The sequence below is a fragment of the Tachysurus fulvidraco genome, chromosome 14 (assembly GCF_022655615.1).
Source record: "Tachysurus fulvidraco isolate hzauxx_2018 chromosome 14, HZAU_PFXX_2.0, whole genome shotgun sequence".
In the NCBI taxonomy this organism is placed as follows: Eukaryota; Metazoa; Chordata; class Actinopteri; order Siluriformes; family Bagridae; genus Tachysurus; species Tachysurus fulvidraco.
The window spans coordinates 15,258,581-15,274,805 of NC_062531.1; the positions used below are offsets into that span (position 1 = coordinate 15,258,581).

General features: G+C 36.8%; 1 protein-coding gene across 2 annotated transcripts in view; it reads right to left on the reverse strand.

The window, feature by feature from the left end:
* gcn1 (GCN1 activator of EIF2AK4) overlaps positions 1-13,489 on the reverse strand; it is a 50,998-nt gene extending 37,509 nt beyond the window's left edge. For both annotated transcript variants that reach the window (XM_027166880.2, XM_027166879.2), the window contains exons 1-19: positions 13,335-13,489; positions 11,294-11,399; positions 11,151-11,214; positions 10,839-10,970; positions 10,544-10,652; positions 9,854-9,952; positions 8,876-9,010; positions 8,709-8,777; positions 8,515-8,623; positions 8,305-8,379; positions 8,004-8,132; positions 6,860-6,910; positions 5,734-5,832; positions 5,481-5,654; positions 5,173-5,322; positions 4,958-5,050; positions 4,795-4,870; positions 3,424-3,583; positions 3,139-3,328 (exon numbers count right to left, since the gene is read on the reverse strand). In XM_027166880.2, the coding sequence (XP_027022681.2) occupies positions 3,139-3,328; positions 3,424-3,583; positions 4,795-4,870; positions 4,958-5,050; positions 5,173-5,322; positions 5,481-5,654; positions 5,734-5,832; positions 6,860-6,910; positions 8,004-8,132; positions 8,305-8,379; positions 8,515-8,623; positions 8,709-8,777; positions 8,876-9,010; positions 9,854-9,952; positions 10,544-10,652; positions 10,839-10,970; positions 11,151-11,214; positions 11,294-11,399; positions 13,335-13,352 (2,038 nt within the window). In that variant the 5' untranslated portion in view covers positions 13,353-13,489. The remainder of the gene's footprint in view (positions 1-3,138; positions 3,329-3,423; positions 3,584-4,794; positions 4,871-4,957; positions 5,051-5,172; positions 5,323-5,480; positions 5,655-5,733; positions 5,833-6,859; positions 6,911-8,003; positions 8,133-8,304; positions 8,380-8,514; positions 8,624-8,708; positions 8,778-8,875; positions 9,011-9,853; positions 9,953-10,543; positions 10,653-10,838; positions 10,971-11,150; positions 11,215-11,293; positions 11,400-13,334) is intronic.
* Between the last annotated feature and the right edge of the window lie 2,736 nt (positions 13,490-16,225).

Sequence of the window (16,225 nt, forward strand, 5' to 3'; positions counted from 1 at the left end):
GTGGTGACAAAGCCTTGTACAAACAGGCCCATCCCCCAGCACATCCTTATTTACAAGACCCCATCCCCCAGCACTAAGGCCAATCAACAAATGGCTGAAGACCTGAACGAGTTCTACGGACACCTCACACCCGCTCTGATTATCTTACAACACGACCATCAACAACCCCCTCCCCCCTACTGTTCCTCAGTCTGTACTCAAGATCTGTGAAGATGATGTACTCAAAGTCTTCAGCAAACAGAAGATAAGAAAAGGCATACACACTCAACTGTGTGGACTGCACTGACCTACACCAAATACACTCTTCCAGTATACATCCATGTACACAGCACCACCATATCAAACTGTTTACATGCTGTTTTGCTTTTTGCACGTCTGCTCTTTGCACATGCTGTCTTTCACATTTCATTCGACTGCTGTTTTGCACAATACGTTACATTTCCAGTATTCCTGCACATGCAATATAGAACACACAGTATTTACACTGCTTTTGTGTATTGTCTTTTGTCCTGTACTGTCTTTTGTCTTGCACTGTTTGCACAGATGCCCTTTTTGTGGCTAAGACTAACTTAAATTCGTTAGCTCTGTCTTTGTTCTATGTAGCACCATGGTCCAGGAGAAACATTGTTTCATTATATACAGTTAAAATGACAACTTGACTTGACCATGGGACTTCAAATCAGATTTAAGAAGACTGCAACAAACTGTTAGGACAGCAGAAAGAATCATTGGTGTACACCTGCCCAACCTTGAATAAAGTGAAGAAAAAGGTAGGTAATATGATTACAGACAGTGTTGGGTGTAACGCGTTACTAAGTAACTAATACTAGTAATAAAATTACTTATCCATTGAAAAAGTATAGTAAGGGATTACTGTTCATTTTTAGGTAATTTAATTACAGTTACTTGTAATGTACTTGCGTTACATACTGTAAATTAGTTCAACAGTTCTGTATAAATCAATAATGAAATTAAAATCTAAATGTATCGTCTAAATGTAAACGTAAACGTGAAAGCGGCCTCTTTAAAATCGTAGCACAGCTGCGCGCGAGTTCGCGCCAGTTGCCTGTGAAGCTGTCTGAAGCAGAAGATTTCGGCAGAACCGAGTAGCTGTATTACTTCACATTTTTGTCTCAGGTAGACAAGAACATTACGGTAAAATGTAAACTATGTCCTGGTGAGAAAAAACTGTCGGCCGCGGTCAATAGTACAAGTAATCTACTGAAGCACCTGAATAGACAGCATCGACGAACAATTTTGAGTGATCCATGTTCATCAACAGATAACACTGCGGCAACCCCTGTTAAGCAGGCAAAACTTGATTTTACATCGGCAGTGCAGAAAGTGACTGAAGGTGAGCTTAAAAAAATGATTGCAGGCTACATAGTGGAAGAGATGCTACCGCTGCGCACTGTGGAATCTCTGTCTTTTAGGCGCATATTAAACAAAATACCCGTGTATGGCACAAAATATGAAATATGGTACTCATTACTTTGAAAGTAAGTTTTAATTTTACAGCTTGATACATTAATTAACTTCTCTTAAACTGAGATTGTTTATTTTTATTGTTCAGATATGTTGCAGAATAAATCTATTTTTTGTTATTCAGTATGTTTTAAAAAGCTAAAGGCTAAACTGTTTCATGTATGACTGAGGAATTATTAAGAGTTTAATTGCTGCTGTCTATCTGGTCAAGGTTTATAGGAAAAGGTTTATAGCACCTTTTAGGAAGATGCTACAGATCTCTGTGCACTAGAACATCTAGGCACAAACCATGCCATATACGGCTTAAACAGCTAATACGAGGATTAATACCTGTGTTCTGTAATTCATCCTTCATCTCTAATAACTGCCTCTTTCTCAAGTACTATGTAAATCCTTACAATTTAAATGTTTACTGTTTTCATGCCAGATATGTATGTATGTATGTATGAACAAGAGCACCTTAAAATACTATAACAAATTCCTTGAGCGCATGCAAAGGACAAATTAAGCTGATTCTGATTCTTTGGTTTTGTCTTAAGCAAATGAAATGCATGCCCCTTTGGGTTGAGATCTGGTGAATGACTTTACAGAATATTCCACTTCTTTGCCTTAAAAAACTCCTGGGTTGCTTTTGCAGTATGTTTTGGGTCACTGTCCTGTACTGTAAACTGCCGTCCAATTAATTTTGCAGCATTTGGCTGAATCTGAGCAGACACTACATCCCTATACATTTTAGAATTTATCCGACTGCTTATGTATTCTGTCACATCAACAAACACTAGTCACACAATGGCATTGGAAAACATGCGAGGGCATGCAGTCACACTGCCTCCACCATGTTTTACAGAGGATGTAGTGTGCTTTGGATCATAAGCTGCTCCTAGCCTGCTCCATACTTTCTTTCTCCCCCCATCACTGGTAATGAGACTGATCTCCACGTCCAAAGAATGCTGCTCTAGTACTGGGCCGGCTTCTTTAGATGTTTCTATTTTTGAGTCTGATTAATGGTTTGCACCTTGTGGTGGCCTTAGTGCTAGGGGGATAGGGTCTTGTAACTTGTGATGGTTTTCAGTCATCCAATCAACCAAACTGTTTATTTGACCACTCCAAACATTTCTGCTTTCTCTCCAAGGGATTTCTTCATCCTAATGATGGTCTGTTTCACTTTTTACCGCATGTTGGGATTCACAGAAACGGCTTCCAAACAGAAGAAAAAGGAAGTGATGGTTTGGCCCCCATAGAACCCTATGGGATCTGTCTGGGATTACATGCAGAGACAGAAGTATTTGAAACAGCCCACATCCACAGATCTGTGGTTAGGTCTTCAAGACGTTTGAAAATCTACCTGCCAAGTTCCTCCAAAAACTTGAAAGTGTATTTAAAAACACTGATGCTACTTTACAGGCAAAGGAGTGGTCACACTAAATATTGATTTGATATGGATTTAAGGCTCGCGGTGGTGTGTGTGTTTACATCAAACACGTGGTGGTCGTGTGCTCATCGTCAGTAGAGTTTGTGACTGTTAGATGCAGGCCGTTTTATTTACCACTGGTTTATTTATTTATATATATATATATATATATATATATATATATATATATATATATATATATATATATATATATATATATAAATGTAAAAAATTTAACAAACCAATAGAAGGATGGTGAGCCACAAGGATAATATCTAGGGCCAGTTTCTCAGCCTCACTGGAGTCATTCCACTGGCCTGCTGCTGAACACAGAGCCCTTAGAGCCTCTAAGAGGATGCACGGAGGGATATATAAGCGGCCCAGCTCAGTCACTTCTCCCGTCTCAGTCTGAAGAGCTTCTGGGGGCAAAACCTAAAACAGAGAGATTAACAGTAACACAAATAATTTAAATATAGAAATTAGAAGGCAAAACATACATTCTCTCCTCTTAAAGTAAAAACTCTGACCTTATGTTTGCTGATGACAACACAGAGTTCTCTCAGAAGGCCATGGGCAAGACTACAGCCACCCAGTGAGGAAAAAAGTTTCTTTACACACTGATGGGCATGCTTCCGCACTCTATATACTCGACAAAGAAGCACAGCCACTATTGCCCGATGGTACATCCTAGAGAGAGAGATCGTACAGAGAAGAAATCAAAACATTTCCAAAGGTACCAGGCACTGCTAATGTGTATGCACCGTGTCTCTTGAAAGTTTGTGATATTCCTACATAAATATAACAAAACATCATCAGATTATGAGACCATTGCTACCCTCTGCAGATGTGGTCAACCATCAAAGATCACTCCAAAAGCAAGACATGCAATAGTCTTTTGTACCAGAATGGAAACCAGGGTAACTTATAAGCAACTAAAGAGAAGTATTATTTTTGGAGAAAAAAAATAACCTTATTAAAGGTTAATTTAAAAAAAAATCTTTAAAACCTTAGAACCTTATACCATCTGTGAAACATGATTGTGGTTGTATCATTCTTTGGGCCTGTATTGCTGCATCTGGGCCAGGACAGCTTGCAGTCATTGATGGAACATTGAATTCTAAATTATACCAGCAAATTCTAAAGGAAAATGGCAGGACATCTGTGAATAAACTGAATATCAAGAGAAAATTGGTAAAACACCAAAACAAGGACCACAAGCATCCAAGTCTGTCTACCAAAGAATGATTAAAGAGGAACAAAGATTTTGAATGGCCATGTCAAAGTCCTGACCTTAATACAAAATAACTTCAGGAAGAACCTGAAGTTCATGTGAGGATGCCCAATAACATCCCAGTGCCAACGCTGTTCTCTACTCAATAAATGGATAAAATTCTTCCAAGCCATTGTACAAGATTGATAAACAGTTCCCTGAAACTTTACTTGCAGTTATTGCTGCACAACAACTACTGAAAGCAAGGGTTGACATACTTATGCTTGTCACAGATATATATAATGCTGGATCATTTTTATCAATAATTAAAGGATGTAGTATAACATTTTTGGCTCATTTGTTTGACTGCATTCACTTTGTTTACTTTTAGGACTTTTTTACTTTTTGATTCTTTGAGTCATATTTATGCAGAAATATGAAAATTTCTAGAGATCACAAACTTTCAAGTGACACTGTGTGTGTTTATACTCTTTGTTTGTATGGATTACTTGGGTTGTTATCGTCATTCAAATTTCATGTGAACAGCACCTTAAGAAATATATTTACTGAGAAAAATGGTGACACAATCAAAACTTATTTTACCCATTGTGTGTGTATAGAGACAAACTAGAAACAGAGAGAGGGCAGGTCAATGGAATGCTTTTAGACATAATGAGGTAGAACTGACTGAGCCTTGATGTTGTTGAGCCTCTGTGGATGGTCCAGGAACAGTCTCTCACACAGCTTCAGTACAGTGCACAGAGCTGAAGGGAAAAAAAATACAAAACAATAAATTTGAACATGCCAGAGTGCCAGTTCAATTTATCTGACAGTAACTGAGAGACACCAACCTTCTTCACTGGTCTGCCCAAGAAATTTTTCTGTGGTAAAGAGAGCTTTTTTCTCATCCAAAATAAGGTTCCAAAAGGAGGTCAGTTTAGATTCTACAGATAAATATAAAGATACAAAAGATAAATATCCAAAGCCAGGAAAGATTAACTACACATTCATAAACAGACCATAAAAAACTGTTATGATTTGCATTTCAAAACTCAGAATGCCTTACCAGGAATTGAGTCCAGCATAGAGAGATGACATAAAAGCAATGAAGCTGCCACAGCCTCAGAGAGAGCAAGCTGGGAGCTCTGAGGAGCTGCTTTCTCTACTATCTGAATGAGGAGTGGAACAAAATCCAAAGCCTGGTTTAATGTGTCTCCTGTAAACAACAGAGGAATAAAGAAAGGGCAAAATGTTAAAAATTTAGCTTCAGACAAACACAAATTTATAAACAACAAATGGCCTACAAATAAACATTTTTAAATAAATCAAAATAAATAAATAAATAAATAATAAAAATCACAATTAATTGCTGACCTTTGAAGGCCCTGAGCATGACCTGCAGGTAGGCATGGCGCACAGCAGAGGTGGAGGACTTCAGTGTGAAGGCTTTCTTAAGCCAGTCCTTCAGAGCAGCTGGAACCTCAACATTCAGGCGTGCCGTCCATTGAGACATCACAGACACAGCATGCACCAGTGTTCCCTCATGTACTATTACACACAAAATCACCATGATATTTATAATTATTTAATTACCCATGTTTAGCTACTCCTGATGCCCAATGCTCACCTTCCTGCTGAAGAAGTGGAATAAACTGCAAAAGCACATTGGAGCTGAGCGACTGGCTGGAATGGCCAGACACTGCATGACAGCTACAGCTTTTAATCCCTATAAACAGAATATACAAACATTGAAATCATATATTGAAATCAATGAGTTCAGGAAAAAGACAAGGGAAAAGAAAGACATAAACTAAACTTTGTTTTGAATAGTTTAAAATAAACAATATATATATATATATATATATATATATATATATATATATATATTATATATATATATATATATATATATATATATATATATATATGTGTGTGTGTGTGTGTGTGTGTGTGTGTGTATATATATATATATATATATACACATATATATACACACATACACACACATATTTTATATATATATATATATATATATATATATATATATATATATATATATATATATATATATATATATATATATATTACTAGCAAAACATAAAACATATTGCGAATGCAAATAATGAGAATCAAATCAAAATAGATCAAAAAGACTACATATTCATAATATACTATAGATTTGTGGATTCTTCCATGCAGTATTTTTGCCCCCACTTTCCCGTTTTTTTTTTTTAGTTTCTGCATGTGATTCTTTGCACATTTCTTGCTGGGGTGAGACTTAGAGGACATTCAAACTTTATTGGGGTTGAACACTTTGAGCAATCTACAAACAATCTGACATGTTAGAAGAATCAGAGCCAAGTGCTCAAGGGAAACTATATTGTTGTTGCCTTAAATGATTTTTTAAGTATTTAGCTTTTTAAATAGCTACTAAATTGTTTGTAGATGCATTTATACATTTTTCCCAATCATACAAGTGTCTTCATTCTGTCCAGTTAAGAAGCACTTCAAAATGTCTATGTGAGGAGGTTAAAGCTAGCTTCTAATTTGCCTAAATTTAAAACTGCAGTACAGTTTAACTGCTGCTAGAAATAAAAGCAGAAACGATTTCAGAAGCAAAAAACTACAAGACAACTACATAATCATGAAAAATCTACAAATAGAAAACCGTAGAAGTAGAGAATGTATATTTTTAAATATTTTTTTAAAGATTTGATTCTCATAATTTAATTTGAAACTCCATACAATCATACCTGAAAGCACATTAATTTTTTGGGCCACTACAGTGATTTTCCCCTCTGAACCTGCAAGCAAAAAAAGAAAACATATCACAATTTATTTTAGAAAGCATAAGTATACTGAATCAATTTTACCTGCTTAGGTGCAAATCAAAGTGACAGCAGGCACATTGGAGAGGACAGAGCAAGACAACCCCCAAAAGTGAAGGGTTTTGCAGATGGTGGCAACAGAAAATTGCTCACTTTTAATCCTTCCTGACTGATTTGTTCTGTATTTGATAGGGTCATTATCACCAATTGTAGCTTGAGACAGTACCTGCAACCAAATCAGGTTGCACAGGTAATTCAGCTCCTCCAGAATGGCACATGTACCGTCAACACAGAGGTTTGAAATCCTGACCTATCAATCACAGTTGCACGTGCTTGTTCATCTTATGTATCAAGTGCCCTCTTTGGTTTCGTAATAGGCTCCACTCTTCTGAGAAGACTTATCATGCTCATTTATGGTGATTTGCCTATTTGAAATCCACAAGAGCATTACTGAGGGCAGGTATTATGTCAGGCGAGGAGGCAGTCAGCATTCTAGTAAAATCTTAATTCCACAGCATACAAACACAATCTAGGTAATTCTCAATTTCAAACTGTGTGGCAACAGTTTGGAAAAGGCCTAGTTTTGGTCAGGTGTCCATAAACATTTGGCCAAATAGTGCACACGTTTTGTCATTCTTCATTGTAAACCTTGTGGAGATTTAAGGCAGCTTGGTAGTAAAACAGAACACACAAAGTATGCCTGACAGATCCACAAAAGGGAGGGGGGGTGGGGGATGGTGGTAGTCAAATAACCACGGCTGGTTTTGTTCAGTGCACTACATTGAAAAGATGCTACAAAACATTTTCAAACCAATCATACAGACAAAGTGCCCAAAAAAGTTCAAGTTTGCCTAAAGTTTAGAGTTAAAAGTTAAAAATAACAATAAGCCAGGTTTTTTCTTTCTTTAAGAGGAGGGAAAATAATGCTGGTAATTGGTGCCAGAGCAATTATGATTCCAAACACAACAGTGTGGATACAAACTTGACTGGTAATTCACCCACCCCTGCATTGTGTCTTATGCTCGTATTCTTCCCACCACAAATACTAAAACGTGAAAATTTTTCTTACCTCCAAGAATGCTAAAAAGGTGTGTTACAAGATCCTGGATGGCATTTGGGTCACTACACTGCTGGGCCAAATTTTGCATAGCCTGAACTGCATGCTCCATTAATTCGATGTTACTTGCCTTCAGCTGGCCTGAAAAACATGAAGACAAACGCAAACATGCAAACAAACAAGGACACAAACACAAGGACACAAACACAAGGACACAAACACAAGGACACAAACACAAGGACACAAATACTTAAAATATAAGCATACATAGACAATTTATATTCAGTTAAATTTATGGTAGTATTAAACTTACTGGCAAGGCCTTTCCCAATGTCCAAAGCGTACTGGCTGAGATCAAGAGTAAGTGAAGCCAGCAGTGAGGAGATGGCTAAACATGCATGTTTAAGAGAGAGAAAGAGAAAGGGTGACAAAGATAAATAAATTGAGTGAATAGGACACCAGTTTAACATGAGTCAAAAAAATATTAGTTCCAGTGTAGAATGTGTATTAGTTTGTATCTTACTTTGTATGGAGTTCTCAGGGCTACGCAGCAGGGCTTTCTGTAAAGTGGGCAAGAGCTGCTCCTTGAACTCAGAGTGAGAAACATGTTGAAGGAGAGAACCACTTTTAACCTGAAAACAAAGATGTTTTTTCAAGATAATGGAAAATGCTCAAAAAATAATGAGCCCTTGTCCAAAAGATTCTAGTCCCACTCACCATAATGTGCTGGAGTGGTCTGGTTTTGCTCATCAACACAGTCTTTAAGTATAGATCTAAGATAGCTGCCTAAAAGAAAACATGTAACATGGGTTTGAAATCAAGCCTGAAAAATTATGGATGTGTGAGCAGCTGTTGAGAAGCTGTGTGTTAGGGAAGAAACAGACCTTGTGTTTGTTGATGGTGGCCATATCTTTTTGAGAAGTGCAGAAGTCTACACACGCAGCCAACATAGGCATTGAGGAGGGATTCTGGTTTAAGCTCAAAAGGGTGCTCATGTACTGATCAACCAACGCTGGAATCTGGAAAAACAAATGAAATTAAATAAACAAAAAATAAAAGAAATGAAGATATAAAGCTTTCAATTTAGGTTCTCAGACTAAAAATCTATGGCATGCAGGAGCCCCATTTATAAGTATGTCAGCATATAATTCTTCTTTTACAACAGCTGTATTTAAGTACCTGTGCTTTATTTAGTTAGAATTATTGCTTATTTTTTATTCATTATTGAGTTATTTTTCATTAGCAAAATGTATTCACTGCAGATTCATCCTGAGATTAATTCAGTCACCTTTCTACCACCACAAAAAAAAAACCTCTCTTCTCTGTATTTTGTCTTAAGAAATATAGTTCTTGCCCAATTGTGTCCAGGTACACAGAAGTCCATTAAAATTAACCTGCTGTGTCTTTTTGCCTGCAGTGGTTGCCCTATGAGGGAAACACATAACTGAACCAAACATACTGTCAAATGTGACTATCCTATTTTTTCAAGTTCATCCCTGGTCACAGAATAATTTCCAGAGAACTTCTTGCATGATCAGCTTTATGTGATGCATTTTTTCTGTTGATCATTAGAATGAAAAAAACTATTTCACATGAGCATGCAAAAACAAATGCCTTGTTGGCTACTGTAGGTAATATTTTAATTGTGATCGCAACGTTTTGCTCCTTCAAATCACTTACGGTTATCTATAAGCTATTCTGCAAATGTTAAGTTTTCTATTAAATACTTTTGTGCATTAAAGCACAAGACGCTTCATGTTTCATGCATTTTAACTTTATACCAGTGTATAGGCTTTTATAAATGAGACCCCCAGCCTTAAAAAGAAATGGCCAATATGTTATCCTGCTGCTGATAGTCTTACATCTTTCCACAACTTGTTAAGTTGCTTGTTGACAGACTTGATAGCATTTTTGGAGGCTCCACCCATGACCTCAGCAAAAAGCAGACTATGCACCTCCACCTGTTCTCACACATAGACATATATTTTAGAAAACATTCAAACACAACATAATATTAAAAAATAAAAACATTCAAAACCACCACTCTTTAATTCATTTTACTTTCACTGTATGTAGAAATATGCAGGCGTTCTGGAAGGAGGTTCATGAGTTAATCTTTAAAATGACTGGTGGTAATATTCCCTTGGAAACTATATTGCTTATAGATATCCTGTAAGGCATGTTGTAAATGCAAGCATATTAAAGTTGGAAAAGCATTTTAAAGACCTGCTATCAAAGATCAAAGAGATGGCTGATGCTCTTCAAAATATACAAATAGTTAATTAGTAGATAATGTTACATACAGATGACTAAACTGCGATCAGATGTGAATTATATCAATGATTGATATTGCTGATAACTGTTAATATAATAATGTGTGTGTTTTTTTCATATATTTATTAATTTGTATTTATTTAATATATGTTGGTATGGGAAATTGTATTCTGTAATTGCATAGAGTTTTACATTCTGTATTCCTTGGGTTTTTATAACCAAATCAATAATAACAGGAATAAAAAAAGAACTGTATGACATTTCCAGAATAAGCTTACCATTTTTTCCCAGTGGGGTGCCTCTCTGTTCTCTGGTATAGGGAAGACTACACGCACTATTAGGCAAATCCAGGGCAGGGCAGAGCAAGAAGCGGATGCTGTGGTCCTCCTGCATTAACAAATGAGAATCAATCCATTAACAAAATCAACAAGGCAACAAATATGAGGCCAGTGGAAATCAGGAAACAGTCAAACAGGAAAAGTCAAAATATAATCTAAATTGTACAAACGTATACAATTTCTCTATAAAAGAGTAAGAGAATAAGAAGCAAGTGTAGGAATTTTATAATCATACCCTGGCATTATGCCCTTACTGACAACTCCACAGGTGAGCAAGTTAATTGTTAGGTGGGCAGCAATGGCATGAGGCTGTGTTCGGGCCAGTAGTTCAATAACAGAAAGCACAGCACGGCGAGAAGCTGCATCCCTGTGGCAAATCAAAAATAACATTCAGCTTTGACAAGATATTGAACATGGTCACAATTCATCATCGAAGTAAAATTCAAACTCATGATCATCTAATGACATGGTGAACAATGTTCTTCTTTTCTAGTTGAGTCCTTTCATCCATACATTTATGAAACGTGGACATTTTATTTCCCCTCACCTATATCGATGAAGGGTAAGACAAAAGAGCTTGCATAGTCCTTTGATAGCTGGTTCAGGCAGACCTGAAAGAACATGGGAACAAAACTTAAATCGAGTCATGGGGTTTAAAGAATACTTAATACAGAATCTATGCATACTCACTCTTTCCATTAATGCATTCCTTCAGTTCTCCTAAAATGTCTTTGCGCTCTTTAACACTCGATGTTGTCACTTTCATGGCAAACTTCTTCATTGTGTCTGAAACTTGCTATGAAAGTAAGATATACAAACAGTCCATAAGTTAAAACAGACAAAAAAAGCCTAAGGATATTTTGTTTTGGTCATCACATGACCACTGCTGTTGCTTTTAAACAGCAGTCTTATAGACTGAAATGCATGCTGTATAATGAACGGAAATGAAAAAGGCCTTAAATGAACAATGAAAAAAACACACTGAGGAGATTGCAATTATAAGTCAGTTTGTTAGTTATTGAAAGTCTATAAGAATAGCTACATTTCCATAATTAAACTTTGAAATATTTTTGCCTACACAAGCTTAGCACCAGTTAAACATAACTGTGGCCTTTCAGAGGAATAACAGCTTGCTATTGAAAGATATGACAAATGCTATTTCTTTTGTTTTTGCTATACACTGAAAACATTTGGGTTCGAGATGAAAAGATTACTGATATTTATATTACATATACATATGTTATACATATGTTAAACAACTTGGAAACTTTGAGGGCACCAACCCTATCCTGATGAACTATATAACAAACTAATTATTTGAGATTGCATTTTGTTTTGGCCAGATTCTCTCTACCCTTTAGGAAGTAAAATGCATGCTCAGTAGTGTTATGGTCTGGTGATTTATTTTGGCCAGTCTAAAAATCCTTTAGTTTTTTCCCTTATTTAAGTTATTTGTTGTGTGATTATTACTATTGTATTGCTGCATGTTAAAGGTCCCACCAAAAACAATGTAAGCATTTTTCTGTAAAGTAAAAATGTACACTTGCAGACAGAATTTCTCTGGAGACTTCTGAATTCATTCTGCTGCTACCATCATGAGTTATATTATCAGTAAAGACTTGTGATTCCATTCCAGAAGTAGCCATGCAAGCCCAAGCCCATGACACTACCTCCAAAGTGTTTGACCAAAATACTTATAGGTTTTGGATCAAGTGCAGAACTTTTCTGAACATTGTGGCCTTTCTATTGCTTTGGTAGAGGTCCATATTAGATCCAGAACTTTTGTAGTTCATATATGGATTTCTTTGTGAACTCCAAGCTGGTCTGCTGATCCTTCTGATAAGTGGTTGTGATATAGTCTCCATATTTCTGTTCTGAAAGTATTTCCTGAAAAGTGAGTTGTAATACCTTTACCCTGCCCTGGGAAGTTGTTCAAAGTCAGGTTGTTAGTCAGTGGTTTCCTTCTTTTTCAGGACATTCCATTTGTTACATTGAAAATTTCATTTTCAGCTTCAACATGACTTGCATTCAAAGAAATTATTTGCTTAATGTAACAGAACACACCTGAGCAGCAAAAAGTACTTTCACTCACAAAAACTTGGGTGGAATGTCATCAAAAACACCATGTTGTATCTATATCATCTAGATGAAATGTGTACTGCTTAAATATTTTATTTAATATTTGTGTGTCAAATTTTGGTCTTTAAAATAACTAAGCACTTTTTTGTTTCTGTGCAGATTTACATCGAAGTGTGTTACTGCTATCATTGCCAAGGCAAACACACTAATGGATACATAGATTAGTGCTCATGATTTGGAGAAAAAACACTACAATTATACCAAAAAATTATGTAAAAAAACATTCGCAACATTTTAGGACACATTTTCAGTGTTCGTGTAGAAATTAATTTCTGTAGTTTCAACGGTCACGATAGCTAACCCAATTTAGCTGTTTACTTGGTGTGATCTAATCGTCAATCATCTTTGTGACGCTAACAGTGATATAGTTGGCAAAGTGATAGCAGTTAAATTAGCTTAGCCTTTGGCATGGCTTCGTTCAGTGCTGTGTGAAATCTCTTCGCATAGTAACTTTGTTGTGATGTATCTTTAAGAACAGCAATCACAAAATAACTCCATATCACTCTTTTTTAAATTTGTGTGGTTAATATATTTAAAACATGTAAAGACCCAACAGCAAAGCATAAATTCATGCCACGATTCGCACACAAACCTGCGTGTCAGCAGCCATCTTGCCGGTCTCGACCAAGGAAAAAAAATATATATCTTCACTTCCGTTTCACTACGTCGTTGTCTTTGCCCGCTGATTCAATAGGCTGACCCCTACAGGACACAGTTGGTATTAGTGATGGGAAGTTCGGTTCATTTCCGCGAAACGGTTCTTTCGGACAGTTTGTTTTAAAGCATAGATATCTATGGTTTTAAAGAACCAGTTCAATAATCCAGTTCACCAGTTCTTTTACGTCATAACGTCATGACGTATATTCATTCATCCCGCCGCTGCCGGCAGATATTAATACAATCAATTTAACACATTCGAAAAGTTATTACGTTTCTTACATTTAAGTTTTGCAAAAAAAAAAAAACACCCAGTACAGGCATTGATGTGAAGTGTGTGTTTTACGTGTCTTAAAGATATAAAGTTAATAAACTAATCTTAATCAACTTACAAAAACTTACAAAAAAACAAAATAATTTTGAAATGTTTCTTTCGCTCCATCAGTTGTTTCAAAAACTAATGCAACTGAGATAAACACTCATACGTTGATAAGATGTTAAATCATAACCATTTCCATTTGTTGCTGTATCAGTTCAGTGATTTACGCATGAGCAGTAACAACAGTTCATCGGTTCTCAGTATGTCGGACGCGTCCGAAAGAAACAGTTCTCAGTTCAGTGTACTGATGATTCGCTGTATCAGTTCAGTTATTCAAGCATGCGCAGTATCAACAGCTCATCGGTTCTTGGCATAGATATCTATACACTAGATGTCGCCTTGGGGTCCTAAAAATGCGTCAAAACCGCCGCCATCTTTGTACGGTGTTCCTTTACTTCAAATGCATGGACGATGCCGGACTTCTGTGCTGCGTTTGGTTGTTCAAACGAAAGAAATCTAAAAACCAGACGGCAAGGGATTACATTTCGCAAGTGAGAATGTGTTTTATGATATTGAATGGTAGGAAATTATATTTCTGGTTACGTTGGTTTGTTTCAGTCCTTGGTTATCCACCGCAGCTAATCCATGCTAGTTACCCTTTAGTTTTTGACAGTTAGGAAAACAGACAATGTCTGTAGATTCCGAAGCTCTTAATAAGGACATTAAAAATTGACCCATGCTTTTTTGCTTAAAAGTGAAGACCCAACTTTGTGTATGTTTTGTAAGATTCCCTTATCTTTCAAACGTATTATATTAGATTGTCCTGGACTTAACACAAGCAGAATGCTCTTTTATCAAGTTACTTCACTTAAGGACATATTTAATGACATTATGTCTGAAAAAGATTTGGATTTTTTTTGTTAATTAAAATAAAAAAATGTATAATATGACTTGCTGTTGGGGGCACGGTGGCTTAGTGGGTAGCACGTTCGCCTCACACCTCCAGGGTCTGGGTTCGATTCCCGCCTCCGCCTTGTGTGTGCGGAGTTTGCATGTTCTCCCCGTGCCTCGGGGGTTTCCTCCGGGTACTCCGGTTTCCTCCCCCGGTCCAAAGACATGCATGGTAGGTTGATTGGCATCTCTCGAAAAATTGTCCGTAGTGTGTGGTTGCGTGAGTGAATGAGAGTGTGTGTGTGCCCTGCGATGGGTTGGCACTCCGTCCAGGGTGTATCCTGCCTCGATGCCCGATGACGCCTGAGATAGGCACAGGCTCCCCGTGACCCAAGGTAGTTCGGATAAAGCGGTAGAAAATGAATGAATGAATGAATGACTTGCTGTTTATATTTGTTTTGTTTTTATTGCATGCATATGATATTTGTATTTTTGTAATTGAATTTTGCCATGAAAATAGCTTTTGATTGCTGACATGGTATTAAATAAAATAATCTGAATCTGTTTGTAGATTCCCAAGTGATAAACAGAGACGCCAGTCATGGACAAGTTGCAGGGACACTAAACACTTTTTTTAAAGGGTTAATTCAGCTGACAGTTCTGGAAGGATGTCACCAGTTAGGTTGGCAGTGTAACACACAAGTTCAGCCTCAAAGTCAAACTTTTTTTTTTTGGTTTATGTGACTTTATTTATATACTTTAATCTGGCAAAAGTATTGCAGGAAAGGAATAAATATAAGATTGAATGGTCTTTGGCACCTCGACTATCTAACTTTCACATTATGTTCCTCTTGAATTTGTGTATCATATTTAATAAACCAATACAATTTAAATATTTAAATGAACATGTATAGTTACACCATTGTAGCAGTGTTGCATGCAGTAGGCTATAAGGTAAGTACTGATAATTCATTTGAAGATTACTCAAGTGGAAGAATGTAAGTAATAAACTTACACCTACTAGCACTATGCATTATATTGTGAAAAAGTAGATTTTCTTAATATCAAAGCCTTAAATTTTCTCTGGACTTAATGGTAAATACATGTCTGACCTTTGGAACGAACCAAAAAAAACTAGAATCACATTAATGACAATCCATGGTGATTTTATTTCTTTGCCTACATTGACACTAATGCATTAAGAGAGGAGGGGGTCCCCCGTACCAAGATGGCGGCTCATTTGACGCATATGTTCCAATGTACTGCCCTATACAAGGCAACATCTAGTGTATATATATCTATGGGTTCTTGGACGTGTCCGAAAGAAACAGTTCTCAGTTCAGTGTACTGATGATTCGCTGTATTGGTTCAGTGTTTCACGCATGCGCACTATCAACAGCTTGAGCTCACAGTTCTCTCAGCACAACATGTCTCAGTTCAGTGTACAGGAGTTACATATACTCCGGGATATTAGTTTATTTAGAGTCGGAGGGGCTGTCAGGCATGACTGAATGTGAGTAACTTTAGTAGCTTGTGGATCAGCGCTGACTCATGACATGAGCATGTGACGTGATCCGAATACCCGTGACGCAGTTCCCCTCATTGTACTGAGTGTT